Here is a 16,289-nt window from a genome sequence, read left to right as displayed (position 1 = left end):
ACAATCAAACAACACATGTGCAGGAAACAATAGCAAAAACTGTCGATATGACAACAATTTAGGCCTTCAATTCCATATGGACTAGAATGTATTATAATCATTGAGATTAAAATCAGATAGATTTTAACTTGTTATGGATTTAAACCAATTCAGGGCTTGTTCGTTTTGGTGATAATCCACATGTATTGGGTGGGATTAAACCGGTTTAAATCCATAACAAGTCAAAATCCATCACAATCCCACACAATACACCCCAATACACATGTAATATCAATAACCGAACAAGGCCTCAATACCACGCAATACACGTGGATTAACGTTAAAACGAACAAGCCCTTAAGCCCTTTAAGCTTTTAGCTTAGTATTACATAGATCAGGAGTGAGCAGAAATGCTTGCATAAATTTTACATTGTTCCTAGTTGGCACAAGAAGCCATCCAGAATCTTTGTTTAGAGTACATCTTCTGGATTGATGCTGAGCCCAGTATTGAAAGTACCGTAGCACACATTCAGCACACAGCTCCATGCAATGCTTATATTATTACAACGAAGGCTTTGTGCCAGGACTTGTTGATACAACAACCGCCTGAGATTCAGACCGAATTTACAGATTTATCTTCCAAGACGGATGAGGCAGCATCAACCGTAGCAGGTGCCATGGTTTACCAGCAATAGGCTCCTTGCATCCATATCTACATTGATCTTGGCAGTCATCCAACTCTGCACTGTGTTTTCTTGTAGGAGCCTGACCAACAGGGCATCACGATATCAAATACGATTCTTCTTGTGCAGAAAATCTTAACTACGCATACGTAATAACTACGTAAACAGTCAGCATCTGGTCGATATAAAGTTTCTTTATCTTCTGCCCAGTTAATTTTCTGTTTTTTTTCTCTCTCGAACAGGCAGGACAGCTGAGCATCATTATATTATGGAGAGAGGAACCAAAATGGACCAAAGTACAAGCCCAGGAGGGCGAAAACACACACACTAGCAAAACACCCATTACAGAAAGAAAAAGGGAAAGGGACCCTGCCACCCCACGCTAACCCAGCCAGATGGCAGCAAGTCCCTTGGCACCAGCCCTGCCCAGTTAATTTTCATGACATTTTATAAGGAATAATTGTGCCTTCAAAGCTAGAGGAATCCAGCGAAAGAACTGTAAGAGAATTTTACAAAATCCATCTCAGGCGTCAATAATAACAAGATTCTGTTAGTGCTAGTGCTAGACCTCAACCTCACCAGCAAGTATAACTACACCTTTGCAATCCATGGCCTTGTCCAACAGAATATCACTGTTTGCATAGTTTTGATTTTCCTAGTGTGACAAGATGTTTGTCCCTATATATCCAAGCATGTAGGAGCAGCCATTCTTGCTCCAGCCATGTTGAATGATGAGATGTGGCAGAATCATACATAAAAAGGGGAACATTTCCATATCTAACCTGTAAATTTCATTTATTTGGATTTTATCCTGCAAGACAAACTATGGTTCTACATGTGGGGCCTATTCCTGTAGGCCAAATGGTCAAATAGTTAAATTATCAGGTCAAAAATAGTCACAGGAACCTGTGGTGCAGGCAGCAATAACCGCCATACATGTCAGCAGTTAATGCATTGCAGGTATGATCAGTAAGGCTGTGGCATGGAGGGACAGTGCTACTGCATGAATTAAGGAGTCCTTTATCAACAAAATATACAATAGCAAAATCTCACTGTAAGAACAAATAAATTGTTGCTAATTTCAGAACTGAAAATCCAGTTACCAAAATTTGGTGGGCCTCCAGCTCATTTTTGTTCTGGTGGGCAGTTTGCAGAGGCACAAACATCATTATTAGTTTAAACAAACACCATTATTAGTTCAAAAAGAATCAATCTATTAGTCAAAAACAATTATTTCAGCCAATGAAATAACAACTTCCCTTCCATATATGATTCTGATTTGATTATTACAATTTTCTTGTGTACTAATCGGTTTAATATTTAAAACATGAAGAGGTTAATCAGTTGTGAACTTTGGATTAAGATTGCACCTTCTCTTAACTGCATTAGCTAAATACATGGAAACCTCAAATAGGTCATTTTTCCTTACAAGCATTTAATGGCAGCACAACCACAGGCGACAGCTGCAAATGGGAGTAATCAGGTGCAGATTGTAACAGAATCACCTATAAAACTCGCCACTAAAAAAAGTGTTACTTAAAGCAAGCAGCAAAAAACAAACATGAAGAAATTTCAGTACAGGTACTTAATGCATTAAGACAGCATGTTGGTTATCAAGTTCCTAATAGAAGTAAAAATCACCTTACCCCTTGCAACATAGCACAAACGAATCAGCTTTCTTCATCATCAGTTTGAGTTGCACCTTTCCTCGATTTCCTCAAATGTGTAGATTTCCCTTGAACCGAATAAACCATGCAGATAAGCAAATAATATAATGTGATGTGGAAGTTAAGCCAAGAAAATTACTACGCGTCACTGAGGATTTTGCATGTGCATACATGAGAATGAAGCAAAAGATTGCTCATCCTCTGGATATGCCATTACGTTCATGAAAACATATACAACTAAGTCAATATAACTAATGCCATTAACATATGGAACAAAAAACATGATACCAGTATCTACCTTGAAAGATGAAACTGAAACATATAGAAGATAGCGTGAAAGAGCCTCTAGCATAATGGTTAAGGCTTCCGAGTAGCACCTCCATGTCCCGGGTTCGATCCCCCTCGGGGGCGAAGTTCGGGCTTGGTTAAAAAAAATCCCCTCGTTGTACCCCGCCCGCTCCTAGGTTATGTACTGCGCGCCACTCTCCGGCTAGACCGCTAGTGATGGGGGGCAGGGTTCGAGGATTTTCTCAGCCAAGACCATGTTTCGGTCTCTTAATATAATATCGGGAGGGCGGTCTTTCCCTCCCTGGTCAAGTTCTTTTAACATATAGAAGATAGCTGTGACACATGACACAACAACGATAACAGTTTCTAACTTCTAAGACATCAAAAAACCAACTAGGATAGATTAGCTTATACAGAACATGAATGCATCGTCTTATTGTTATCTCTTATTGTTCTTTTTAAAGTCATAACGGGTTTATATTCCATTCTTGATGACAATGAAGATGTGCAAACCGCATCAATTACAACACTATAATAAGCTCTAAAGGTAGTAGCAACAAATTCAGTTGGTATTATAGGCATGCCTATATATTGAATCACACTGTCAACCACCAAAACTTGTGATTAGGAAAACATAGTGCTACATGGCTTGGCTTCACAAGTTAGAAGAAATGTTCCAGGACATTCAAGAATCAAACGCTTGCCAACCAAAGCACCATGGAGATTTGGCATCCTAAACATTAAGTCTTGGGCAACCCTTGTGCAGCAGATGGCCATATCATGAGTGATAGCCACCAGATAAACCCTTGCAGTGAGTTTAATATCTGGACAATAGTCACCAGCAGAAATGCCAAGACAACTAGCTTTGTGAGCACCATCTCTTAAATGGGCGTACCCAGTGCCGTAGGCTTCCCACACTGTGCGGGGTCTGGGGAAGGGTATCTTTAAGCGCCAAGCCTTACCCGCATAATATGCAGAGGCTGGGGCTCGAACCCGGGACCTTCTGGTTACAGACGGTAGGCTCTACCGCTGCACCAGGCCCGCCCTTCAGCACCATCTCTTAAATGGACCAAGGCTAAATGATATCCCCCCCCCAAATTCAATGCATCCATATACAAGAATTGGACCTCACTTTTTACCCTAGCGATGAGCACATGACAGGATGACCTGAATTTCCTCTTTGAAGGATTGGCCGATTGGTTGCCTTATCATCTAACAATTTACAAATCTGCATCCAGGGTAGCAGTAAATGATCTTTCTTCCATGAAACAACTGAGTTATGACGTAAAAACTAACATTACATGTGTAACACAAGAATTGCATAATAATGCAAATTAAATCTGCGCTTTCCCTAATCCACTCAAGAAACAGCTAACATCCTTCAGACAACAAATGTAACTACACTTTTAATGACAATCTTGATTGGGGACATATATTTGGAAGTCAGCACTCAGCATAAAGCGAAGGAGGAGGCACTATACAGGGTTAGCAGCAGCCCCGTCCCAGCGTGTTAGAATACAATTGGTAGTTTAGATATTGCGTCTCGTAGACTGCCATATGTGTTAAGAGTATATTTGGTAGTTTAGATATTGTGCCTCGTAAACTGCCATAGGTATCTGTGGGTTGCCTTACTTCCTAGGTCATGTATATAAACCGTCTAAGGGCTCAATGCAATAAATCCATCCAATTACACCAATTCTATTCTCCTTTATGGTATCACAAGTTTAGGTTACGACCTAGGCTTCCAGTTCCACTATTGCCACCCCTGGGGAGATCGATCCCTGCTGGAGTCTGCACTCTTGTAGTTAGGATGTGCAGCCGACCCCTGTGATCTGCTGCGCCCATCGTCGTCACGGCGTCGTCAAGATTCAACAGATCAGGGACTCATCGGTTTCTCCACGCGTCCTAGTGGCTGCTTGGGCTCTCCTACCGGCTGGATCATGCTGTCTTTTCTGCATGTCATTGTGGTGACGACTATGAGGGGCCCTAGGGCATGACATTCGTGCCTCGCCTCCATGCGCCATCGTGGTTGATAGCAATATGATTGCTGTCTATATTGATTGATGAAGAGGGAGTACAGGCGCACATATTTATAGAGGGACAGAGGGGTAGGAGATCTCAGGTTTATAGAAACAATACCCTGAGATCTCCTTGAATGGAAGAAAACTATCTCTGCCCCCTAAATGGGAGGATTGTATCTATATCTTCCTATATGCGGCTGTAGCTTCCTATATGCGCAGTGCTAGTAAGGCAAGTATGCCTACACTTGTATGGTAGGGGATCCTGCGTCTATATGGCAGGAAACACATGTCTGATATATCAGCTAACACGCCCCCGCAGTCTGATCGTCGGTACCACAGACGTTCAGGCTGGATCTGAACTCCGTGAAGACTGTAGAGGGAAGCCCTTTGGTGAAGATGTTTGCATACTGGGAGATAGTAGGCACATGGAGAACGCGGACATCACCGAGAGCCACCTGATCCCGAACAAAGTGCAAATCAATCTCAATGTGCTTGGTTCGCTGATGCTGGACGGGGTTTGAAGACATGTAGACCGCACTGATGTTGTCACAATAGACCAACGTGGCACGACGTAACGGGTGACGAAGTTCGGCCAGAAGCTGACCAAGCCAGGTGGATTCAGCAACAGTGGTGACGGCCCGGTACTCGGCTTCAGCACTGGAGCGGGACACAGTCATCTGTCGTTTGGAGGACCAAGAAATAAGGTTATCACCAAGAAAAACTGCAAAGCCTGAAGTGGATCGGCGTGTGTCAGGACATCCAGCCCAGTCGGCATCAGAGTATGCAATTAACTCAGCCTGAGAAGAAGGGCGCAACTGAAGACCCAAATGCAGAGTGCCACAAACATAACGTAGAATGCGCTTCAAGGCGGCAAGGTGAGGCTCGCGAGGATCATGCATGTGAATACAAATCTGTTGCACAGCATAGGCTATGTCTGGTCGGGTAAAAGTGAGGTACTGTAGTGCTCCAGCTAAGCTGTAGAAATCCGATGGATTAGAAACAGGAGTACCAGTAGCTGCAGAAACCTTTGAGTTTGTGTCGACAGGTGTAGAACAGGGCTTGCAATCTGCCATACTAGCCCGATCCAGAATATCCAGCATATATTGACGTTGCGAAAGGAAGAGGCCTCCATCTCGTCGTTAAACTTGCATCCCCAGAAAGTGATGTAGGTCACCCAAATCTTTCATAGCAAACTCCAACTGTAAGGCCTGAATGATGTGTCGGAGGAGAACAGTAGAGGATGTTGTGAGTATAATGTCGTCGACATAGAGTAACAAATAAGTTGTGTCAGTTCCTCTATGGTAGACAAACAGAGATGTGTCACTCTTGGCCTCTATGAATCCCAGGGAGAGCAGATGAGTGGCAAACCGACTATGCCAGGCATGTGGTGCTTGTTTCAGTCCGTAGAGGGACTTATTGAGTCTGCAAACATGTTGTGGGCTGGCTGAATCCTCAAAACCTGAGGGTTGGCTGCAATAAACAGTCTCAGAAAGAGTCCCGTGAAGGAAAGCATTCTTGACATCAAGTTGATGAATCGGCCAGTTGCTGGAGACAGCCAAAGATAAGACAGTCCGCACAGTAGCAGGCTTCACGACGGGGCTGAAAGTCTCATCAAAAATCAATGTCGGGTCATTACGTAAATCCACAGAGAACCCAGCGAGCCTTGTACCTTTCAAGAGAGCCATCAGCATTAAATTTGTGCTTGAAAATCCACTTGCCGGTCACAATGTTTGCACCATGGGGTCGAGGTACCAGATCCCATGTGTGATTCTGCAATAGTGCCTGCATACTCATCTTCCATGGCAGCTCGCCAATTAGGATCAGCAAGAGCGCCACGAAAGGTCTTCGGAATTGGAGATAGGGGGCGGCGTGGAACAGTGCTGGCACCCGGAAGCCAGCCTTAGCGCGCGTGACCATGCGATGGTGGTTAAGCACTAGGGAGACAGCCACCGCTCCGGGTGGGGGACGACGATGCCATGCGTCCGTAGGAGATGGAGATGAAGCAGCGACACTGCCAGTCGAGATGGCAGAGCCGTCTAGACCAGCCGGGGTGGTTGTAGTGGCCAGGTCCTGCACTGGGGGTGTGGACGACGCGTGAAGACTTGGCCAAACCGGCGTGGTGCAGTAGCGTCGGGTGCACCACCAGCAGCACTGGGTGGAGCAGCGCCTGCTGCTGGGGTGCTGGGAGCAGCAGCGCCGGGAGCTGCAGGAGCGCCAGGAACAGCTTGGGCGCTAGGAGCAGCAGCGCCTGTAGGTGTGTTGGGAGCAGCAACATTCTCCGGTATGAGTCCTGAAAGAAACAGAGGTGGTGGGCCTATAGGTGACGGCACCGGGTTAGTGGTAATTGTATCCAGGAAGTCAAAATCTTGGGAGGAGGCCAGTGGGTTGCTGTTCAGCAAAGGGAAAAGTGGACTCATCGAAAACAACGTGACGGGAAAGGATGACACGGTTGGATAGGAGGTCAAGACACCAGTACCCTTTGTGATGCGACGAGTAGCTAAGAAAAACACACTTAGCGGAATGGGGATCAAGTTTGTGGCTAGTGGTGGCAGATAAGTTGGGATAGCAGGTGCAACCGAACATGCGAAGATGTTCATAGGAGGGTACAGTTTTGAAGAGGGCGAAGTGAGGAGTGGAAAAATGAAGGGTTTTGGTGGGTAGAATGTTGAGAAGAAGTGTTGCCGTGTGGAGTGCTTCAACCCAGAAGGTTGGTGGGATGCTGGCCTGAAAGAGAAGAGAGCGAATGGTGTTATTGGTAGTACGGATGATGCGCTCAGCTTTACCATTCTGAGATGAGGTGTAGGGGCAGGACATGCGTAGGAGGACACCGTGGGTGAGGAAGAATGTTCGGGAGCTGGAGTTGTCAAACTCGTGCCCGTTGTCATATTGCACAACTTTAATCGTGACACCAAACTGTGTTTTCACATAGGCGAAAAACTGAGTGAGAGTTGGGAAAGCATCAGACTTTATTTGTAAAGGGAAAGTCCATAAGTAATGGGAGCAACCATCAAGAACGACTAAGTAATATTTGAAACCCGAGACACTTAAAATAGGAGATGTCCACAAGTCACAGTGAATAAGATCAAAATTGTTAACCGCACGAGAAGTAGACGTACGGAACGGAAGGCGAACATGACGACTCAACTGACAAGCATGGCATAAAGGAGAGCTAGCATCTTTATTACACATGGGAACGATTGATGCGAGCTTGGAGAGGGACTCGTGGCCAGGGTGACTGAGACGGCGATGCCAAAGTGACGGAGTGGAGCTGGCGATGAAGCTGTGTGCAGCAGGGAGGCACAGGGGGTATAGTGGCCCGGAGCTATTGCACCTGACGATCACGTTCCGAGATAGTAGATCCTTCACAGAGCAACTAGAGGGATCAAATTCAATGGAACAGTTATTATCGGTAGTAAACTGGCGAACGGAAATTAGGTTCTTAATAAGTTTAGGTGACACAAGAACATTGTTGAGATGTAAAGAACCATGTAAAGTAGTGAAGCCAGTGGAAATGACAGGAAGAAGCGAGCCGTCACCGACAATAATGGAGGAAGGTGCAGTAAGAGAGGGAGTTGAAGTATTGGATAGGGTACCGGCGTTGGAGGTCATGTGGGAGGTAGCACCGGTGTTGAAGTACCAGTCAGTCTGCTGAGGCGGAGTCAGGGACACGGTACTGAAGGCGGATGCAAGGGACTGAGCGTCCCAAGATGGAGTGGCCGGCTGTGCCAGCATGCCGTAGGGAGACTGGGGGGCGCTTCCCTGCAGAGGGCCGGTCTGCAGAGTGTGCTGCAGTGGGGCGCCTCCCTGTCCTTAAAGAGCACCATGAACGTATTGCTGGGTCTGATGGGCCAGCAGCGCCTGGTGAGGAGCGATGGATACTGGAGCAGCGTAGAAAGCCTGCTGTTGCTGGGCCGTCGAAGGCAGCAGGGCCTGGTGCTGCGCCAGGAGACCTTGCTGCTGCTGTGGGGTCGGCGCCCGTGGGCCGGGCCACATCTGGATGGCCCCAGTCCAAGGATTTTGGATGGAGGGCCACAGGCCGGAGGCACTCCCGTGCTGGCCGCCGGGACCAGTGCCTGGGAATGGAAGGATACCCTGGCGGCCTTGGCCACCCCTCTTGCTGCGATGGTTGGGGTGGTCGAAACGTGGGGCCGAAGGCGCCTTGTTGGAAGCAGCAGGAGCCTTGTTGGAGGCCGTCGAAGTCACGCCTTGTGGAGGTTTGGTGGAGGTAAGCAGGGCGGCGGATGGAGAAGACGCACGATGAGCCATCGTGAGTTCCTCCAACAGAAGAGTGGCCCGGACGTCGTGGAACGTCGGAAAGGGGCGACTGAGGCGAAGATGACGTCCGATGTCGGAGAAACGGTCGCTGAGGCCGCACAAAACGTTGAGGACCAACGTCCGGTCGAAGACTGGTTCGCCAAGATCACCGAGGGCATCTGCCATGGTTCTGAAACGGCGACAATAATCGGAGATAGGTAGATCACCTTGGACGAAGTGCCGGAACTGAGCGTCGAGGTGGAGGGCGTGGGTTTCCCGATTCCCGGAGTCCGCCAAGTGGTGCAGGCAGTGGCGCCGCGTTCCATGGCCATTTCAGCAAGGTCCGGGGAGATGGAGCCGGAGATCAAGGACTTGACAACGCAGTCCATGCGTGCCCAGTCGGGGAAGTGAGGCGCGGGAGTGTCGTCGAGGATGTGGCTGTCCAGGGAGTATTTGCTAGTGACGAGAAGGAACTCATCACGCCAGCGGGTGTAGTTGTTGTTGGCGAGGTCGAGGACAACGTGAACGAGACTCCGGATGTTTTGCACAGCGACGGCATGGGAGTGGAGGTTGACGATCGCAGCAGCCTCATGAAGGAGGATGGCGTCGTGGAGGCCCTTGTCAGCACCACCTGCTGGATCAAAGAGGTGGGACTGATTGTCGTCGACAGGACTGCCATCGGCGGCAGTCTAAGCAGCGAGGGCGCGTGCATGTGCTGCGCGCTCGAGAGCAGTGCGAACACATTCGGCGGCAACATCGCGCTCCCGGGCCGCGGTGGCCGCCTCCTGCTCTGCCTGAAGGGCTTGGCGAGTGCAGCATCGCGCCTGGCAGCAGCCTGAGTCGTCGAGAGGTGGTTGTTCCAGACCAGCCATGGTCAAGGGAGGGCGCTGCCTGGATGGCGCGCAGAGGGGAGGCGAGGGCGCAGCCAAGACGTGGTGCGCAGGGAGGAGGGAGGCGGCACAGCTAGAGGACTGCGCCTAGGGCAGCGAAAGGAGGATATGAACTTCAACTCGTGATACCATGATAGCAATATGATTGTTGTCTATATTGATTGATGAAGAGGGAGTACAGGCGCACATATTTATAGAGGGACAGAGGGGTAGGAGATCTCAGGTTTATAGAAACAATACCCTGAGATCTCCTTGAATGGAGGAAAACTATCTCTACCCCCTAAATGGGAGGATTGTATCTATATCTTCCTATATGCGGCTGTAGCTTCCTATATGCGGCAGTGCTAGTAAGGCAAGTATGCCTACACTTGTATGGTAGGGGATCCTGCGTCTATATGGCAGGAAACACATGTCTGATATATCAGCTAACAGTGGTGACGATTGTGGAGAGGCCGCTCAAGCCCACGGGCTCTGTTATCGCCCTAGATCCGCAGCCAAATTTGTTGTTGTTGTGAGTCCTTTTATTCTAACTGATTGGTGATCGGGTTTGCACCATCACCGCCCGTTGTCATCCTCATTGTTGGCCCTACATCATTGTCGACTTCATCGTTGTGCGCCTCTAGCACATGGTCTACCCCGACTATTCGCGCTCTTCATCGCCTTCTTTGAGCAACGATGTCGTGACACTCCAGCACCATCGCGGCTTTGCTTGTGCGGTGCAGCTCTCTCGCCCCAGCCCTGACACTCCAGGAGCCTCGATATGTCACCCAAATACTTCGACTTTGTCCAGCACAACCTCATCTGCAATGCCATCCTCTCGTCCTCGTCTACTTAGTCCACTCCAACAACCGCGGGCGGCATCGATACCTTCTTCCTCGCCATTCTTCTGTGCATCGCAATCATCGTGGAGGCCTTCTCTGCTAGTTCCTTCAGACGTTGACGCATGGTTGGAGCCCTCTACCTAGTACGTCTGGTACTAACAACATTGGTGCATGCCTTCATCCCCGACGTGTTCTCAGACCTGGCAAACCTAGCATGCCTTGGCCATGATGGTTCGACAATGTCAACTTCGGCATAGACCTTTTTCATTGACTGCCTCGACTACGTTGCCATCTTCGTCTATGGCACTTCCTCCTATGTGGCACCATCACCACGACACCCCTAGTGTGTCCGTGACTTGTGCGGCTCCTACTTTTCGGTGACATCAACAACTTCCATCGACCATGGCTGCCCGTCCTCATACTTGGCTATCGTCTGCATTAGCTACTTATCAATTTCTTCTCCAGTCGTCCATGTTTTCAAGTCGGACGATTTGCTAGTCGTTCTGGCTGACCGACTCAAGCGATTAATCGCGATTAATCACGATTAGTCGGACGACTTGCGCGATTAATCGTGATTTTTCCAAACCGACTTCGACTTGAAAATAGTGTCAGCTGTTGCATCTGCATTGCAACAACGTCGCGACTGTGGGAGTATGTTAGTTCATCAACTTCTTCTATAGTGTAACCGTATACAATGCTCATGCTACAACTGTGCCGGGGGGGAGTATAATTGGTAGTTTAAATATTGTGTCTCATAGATTGTCATATGTGTTACAGTATATTTAGTAGTTTAGATATTGTGTCTCATAGATTGTCATATGTATACGTGGGTTGCTTCTAAGTCATGTACTCAATATAAACCACCTAAGGGCGCAATGTAATAGATCCATCCAAATACACCAATTCTATTCTCCTTCACATAGTCCCCCACCCACCCCTAGCTCCGCGCACTGCTGTGCAAGGCGATTGGCACATCCAACCAAAGATGGTAGGCTTTGTTGATGATCTGGTCCTGCTGGTGCTGCCTTTCTTGAGCACACATGTGGCTAGCCGCTAGCCGCAGGTGCTAGAGCCAAAACTGAAGACTACCGCCCTGGCCACCGGGCGGCAAGGCCAATGATGGTGGCTTCGTTCACCATGGCCACATATATACAACACTGTCAGGGCCTGTTTGGCAGCTGTTCACCATGGGCCTGTTCATCATTTGGTCTTTGCAGCTGCCACTCAAAGAATAACTGTGCTAACAGCAAGCAGCTGAACAGGCCATTCTCATCCCCCAGAAGCACACGCCGAGCTCACCATAGCAACCTGGGAAGTGGGAACCAATCCTAGTTTGAAAGCGCTGCACTTCTGTTCTCATTTCCCAGATGTAACCCATCTCTTCCACTGGGATTGAATTGGTAGGATACGCGTTTCCCTATTGAGTTCCCTTGTTTCCCAATTCCCTCCAAACGAACATGGGACAAACCTTATCCTCCACAACATTTCTAATTCCCAACCCACATATCCCATCCAAATGGTACCTAAATCTAGTTTGGTGGGTAATTGGAGTAACAACTAACAAGCAACATCCGTATATACAAAGCAATACCAATTCGCATCAATAATCCGCCTAGACATCTGATAAAAATTGGGTGCACATAATATAATGAGTTAAATGCATCAGCGACGTCTAAACTTGTCAAAGGGTGCCACTTGAGCCTATGAACTTTGTAAATGTGTTTTTGGGTCCCTAAATTTGTTTACAGTGCATCACACATCCCTAAACTTGTAAAATGATGGACCACATGTCTATTTCTAGACCATATCGAATATTGTGGTGCACCACTTAGGGGATGCTTGGAAGCAGCGTCGAAGCTAGAGTTAATCAGGGGAGGGTGCATATCCCTTGAGGATGCATAGTAATAATTTATAAGTGGTGCATATATGGTGAAATTTTGGTCTAAATCACTGATTTTACAAATTTTCGTGGGTGTGTATGCACCCGCGGTTCTTAATGTAGCTTCAGCACTGTTTGGAAGAAAAGTATTTTTGGAGTTTTGAGATAAAACCAGTGAATAACATGATAGTTTTTGCCAAGGGGTGTTTGGCTACCTTGTAAAAAACTTTGTTTTGTATACCATAGTTTGACAGTTACCATGTTATTTTGGAGTATTTAAAACTCCACTCCAATCCAAAGTTTTTGTCTATGACTAGCTTCTTGTGCATATATACTAAAAAACCATGATTTGAGATACTTCGTCTTCAAACAAGTATTGCTTAGAGTGATGTAAAAAATAATATGGTTGTGTCATGACATTTTAAAATTATTGTATTCTAAAACCATGGTTTTGAAATATTTTGCTTCCAAACACTCCCTTACCAAGATTAGGGGCCTAGAAATATGTTTTCGAAGTTTATGGACCAAAGTGCCACCTCTTAACAACTTCGCTCATGCATTTAACTCTAATACAATTAAAGCGACAAGGTTTGTCTTTCTGACAGGACTATCCACATCTACTCCCTCGCCCCATAAAGAATGCAATTCTCGTGTAGTATAGTATTTTAATACCTTGAGTTTGACCAATGGAAACGTAGCACTTTAAATCTAATGCATCCACGAGCAATCCTACGAGACGGACAATTTTTTACTTATCCCAGACCCCTCCTATATCAACTCTAATGGCAGAGGAGGTAAGTAAAAAATGTGATGCACCATGGAGGTTCCGTGAGCCCAAAATATGTTCTCTTGATCAATTATCAATAAAAAAGTATCAATATTTATAATATTATTTATTAATTATGAAATATATTTTCATAATAAATTGATTTGGATCCTTAAATGTACTAAAATTTGGCGAAACACGAACAGCTTTGACTGGCAGGCAAGCTTGCATTGTTTTTGAAAGAGGGAGTTTTTGCTTAAAACATGGCACCCATAGACCAGAACATGTGAAATTCTAAGCACCAGATCACGAAGGGGATTCACCTTCGACGAAGAAAGAGGCCGAGGGCCAGCCGCGCGTGGTGGAGAAACAAAACGCCTGCTCCTCCGTCATGGGCGCGTCGAGCTCCAAGACTTCGACCGCGCCACCAACGGCCCCGGCGCCCCCTTCGGTGCCCCCAGCAGCCGCGATCCGGCCAACAAGCTCGGCGACCCCGTGCGGGCGGCGCAGCGGGGGCACCCAGAAGGACCCTCCCGGCACGAAGGGGAGCCAGTCGGGCGCGGCGCGGCGCACCATGACGCCGTGGATGGCCTCCTCCAGGCGCCGGATCCCGACCGCCTCGACCGACGGGGACGAGGAGGGGGAGCCGTGGGACGAGGAGCCAGCGTCTTCCTCGGCGAGATCGATCTCGATGATCTCGACCTTGGTGGCGAGGCCACGGAGGGAAGCGGATGCGGCGGTAGTGGAGGGGGAGGAGGCGGGGCGGGCTAGGGTGAGGGTTTGCGTGAGGAGGCGGGCCATCGGCGGCGGCGGAAGACGACGGATGTGGCGGTGGAGATGGGGTGACCGGTCGAGATTGAGACGGAGGCAGAAGAGATGGGAACAGATGGAGTTTTTTTTCTATTATAAACCCCATTTTAACCGTCTAAGTCTACAATTTAGGATTCGATAAAACAGTCTTTTGTACCACGGTTCACCGTTAAAATAGAATTATTAGTTAACTTAAACCAATTTTCCTTTTTTTATCTTTTCTACCTGTTTTGCCCTGCCCTTGCTCTATTTTGTGAACGCATCCATCGTCCGCTTTGTTTCCTTTCCTTTGAGAATTGATATTAGAGATAGGAATAGGCCCCATCTCCTATTTTCTCACGGGTTATTCATCTATTTAGGGCTAGTTTGGAACCCTATTTTACTAAGGATTTTTTTCCTAAGGAAAATTAGTTCATTTTCCTTTAAAAATTGAAAATCCCATAAAAATAGTGTTGCCAAACTAGCCCTTAAGGTTTTATTTAGATACTCTAGTATTAACCTAAATCTACATGTGTTGAGCTACATTAGAGTATAAATTAGTTTAAGTTACATTTCAATCCACCTCAACACATATGGATTAGGGTTATTGACTAGAGTATCCAAACTAGGCCTAAGACTAGTTTGGTAGCCACAAAACTAGAGGGGTTAAAGGGGTTAAAATTCACTTCTTATTCAATTTTAAATAAGAAGGAAATTTTAACACCTCAAATCTTCTCCAGTATTTTAGCTCCCAAACTAGACCTTAGGGTTGATTTAGTGATAAGGGATCACGGGGGATTGAGGGAGAAATAAACTAATTCCCCCCATCCCTTCGTGATCCATAGTCACCAAATCAGCCCTTAGGGATGAGAAGGTTCTCCCCGTGAGGATATAAACGGGAAAAAATTCTGCCACGATAGGTAAACGGGGACGGGATGGGGAAACATTCCCCATTCCCCGCAGGGATCCGTTATAATTATATATGGTGATGTTTTCATGTAATATATAATGATAAAAATAAATAATTATATTGTTAAGAAATAATTCATTGTGCAAATATGTTTATTTTGATATACACATAATGATTTCTAACATCTGGTAATATGTATAAGTGACAATGTTTTGTATCAATAATAAAGAAAGTATGTTATAATTATAATTTAAGCGGGGACGGGGATCTCCGTTGAGGATTTATCCCCACGGAGAACAGGGATGGGAAAAAAGCCCCTGCAAGAGTTCGTGGAGATCTCCGCGGAAATTCTTTTGTCGTGGAGATAGGTACGGGGAGCCAAAACCGGAATTCTCCGTTGCCATCCCTAATTGAGATAGCTTTCAGCCATCGAGGGCAGCCACCAGGAACTCCAACGCTGGTGTCGCCGCCGTACCAAACTTCTGCCACCGTGCTGCCGCCGTCCAGACTTCACCATCACGCTGTCGTCGTCGTCCTAGACTTCGCCATCGCGTCGCCGCCTCGCAAGACTTCGCAACCTCGCTCGTAGACATCACCAGTAGCCACGTGTTAGCTCCAACCTCACCTGAGATTGCAGAGAGGGAGAGATAGCAGCACTACAACACATGTGACCTTCTATGACATTTAGATTACGTCACCAACAATGGTATTTTTGTCATAGCATAAGTGGTTGTGACGACTTTATGACAAAAACACTGTCGTCACAGAAGTGTCGTGTTAAAGCACCTTCTATGACGAATGGTTAAGCAACGTCACAGATTTAATGACGACCACATATTTTCGTCATTAAATCTATGATGCTCCAAATCATCATAGATGAGGGGAAAACGTCATTAAGTGTAGCACTGGACAGGTTGCCACATGGTTGATGACGTGGCGATATGACATGGTAGGTGACGTGGCAAAATTTTATGACAGATATAGTCGTCATAAATAAGCTTACGTGGATGCTGATGTGGCAATAACTTTGTGACAATAAAATTCATCATAAAATGGATGACGTGGCAGATGATGTGTAAAATAAATTATGATGAAATTTATTGTCACAAAACACTTGTATGGTTGATGACATGGCAGGTGACGTGGCAATCATATTGTGATATTTTGGTTCATCACTAAATACATTGATGCCTACAATCATCCAAAACATAATGCATATATTTCACAATCATCCAAAGTCACAACTGTTTCCAACATCCATATATTTCAAGCATAATATGTCCAACACACAAAAGAACATGGTTCATAATTCTTTAACCAGACAAGTACTAAAACTCTATAG

General features: G+C 46.6%; 1 protein-coding gene across 3 annotated transcripts; it reads right to left on the bottom strand.

The window, feature by feature from the left end:
* Positions 1-270: 270 nt before the first annotated feature.
* On the bottom strand, positions 271-14,145 carry LOC100382565 (uncharacterized). 3 transcript variants are annotated; one of them, XR_004853064.1, is made up of 3 exons: positions 13,572-14,145; positions 1,766-2,397; positions 271-1,661 (listed from the first exon to the last, which is right to left on the bottom strand). XR_004853064.1 is itself a non-coding variant. In XM_020545162.3 (3 exons), exons 1-2 carry the CDS (start codon positions 14,047-14,049, stop codon positions 2,333-2,335), a joined length of 543 nt encoding a protein of 180 aa, XP_020400751.1. In that variant the 5' UTR covers positions 14,050-14,144; the 3' UTR covers positions 271-744; positions 2,304-2,332. The 3 variants fall into 3 exon arrangements, 2 of the variants coding, with proteins under 2 accessions (XP_020400751.1, NP_001168768.1); XM_020545162.3 differs by having other exon boundaries at positions 271-744; positions 2,304-2,397; positions 13,572-14,144; NM_001175297.1 differs by having other exon boundaries at positions 383-744; positions 2,309-2,397; positions 13,572-14,113.
* Between the last annotated feature and the right edge of the window lie 2,144 nt (positions 14,146-16,289).

The sequence above is a fragment of the Zea mays genome, chromosome 10, assembly GCF_902167145.1.
Source record: "Zea mays cultivar B73 chromosome 10, Zm-B73-REFERENCE-NAM-5.0, whole genome shotgun sequence".
Lineage (NCBI taxonomy): Eukaryota > Viridiplantae > Streptophyta > Magnoliopsida > Poales > Poaceae > Zea > Zea mays.
The sequence above is the reverse complement of the archived record's forward strand: the minus strand, read 5'-3'. Positions and strand labels throughout refer to the sequence as shown.

What these genes read in the sequence shown, in the direction of transcription:
- LOC100382565 (XM_020545162.3), bottom strand. Translation starts at nt 14,049, where the DNA reads ATGGCCCGCCTCCTCACGCAAACCCTCACCCTAGCCCGCCCCGCCTCC. An exon ending in GGCCTCTTTCTTCGTCGAAG is followed by an intron (nt 2,398 to 13,571) that starts GTGAATCCCCTT and finishes ATTCGGTTCAAG; the next exon opens with GGAAATCTACACATTTGAGG.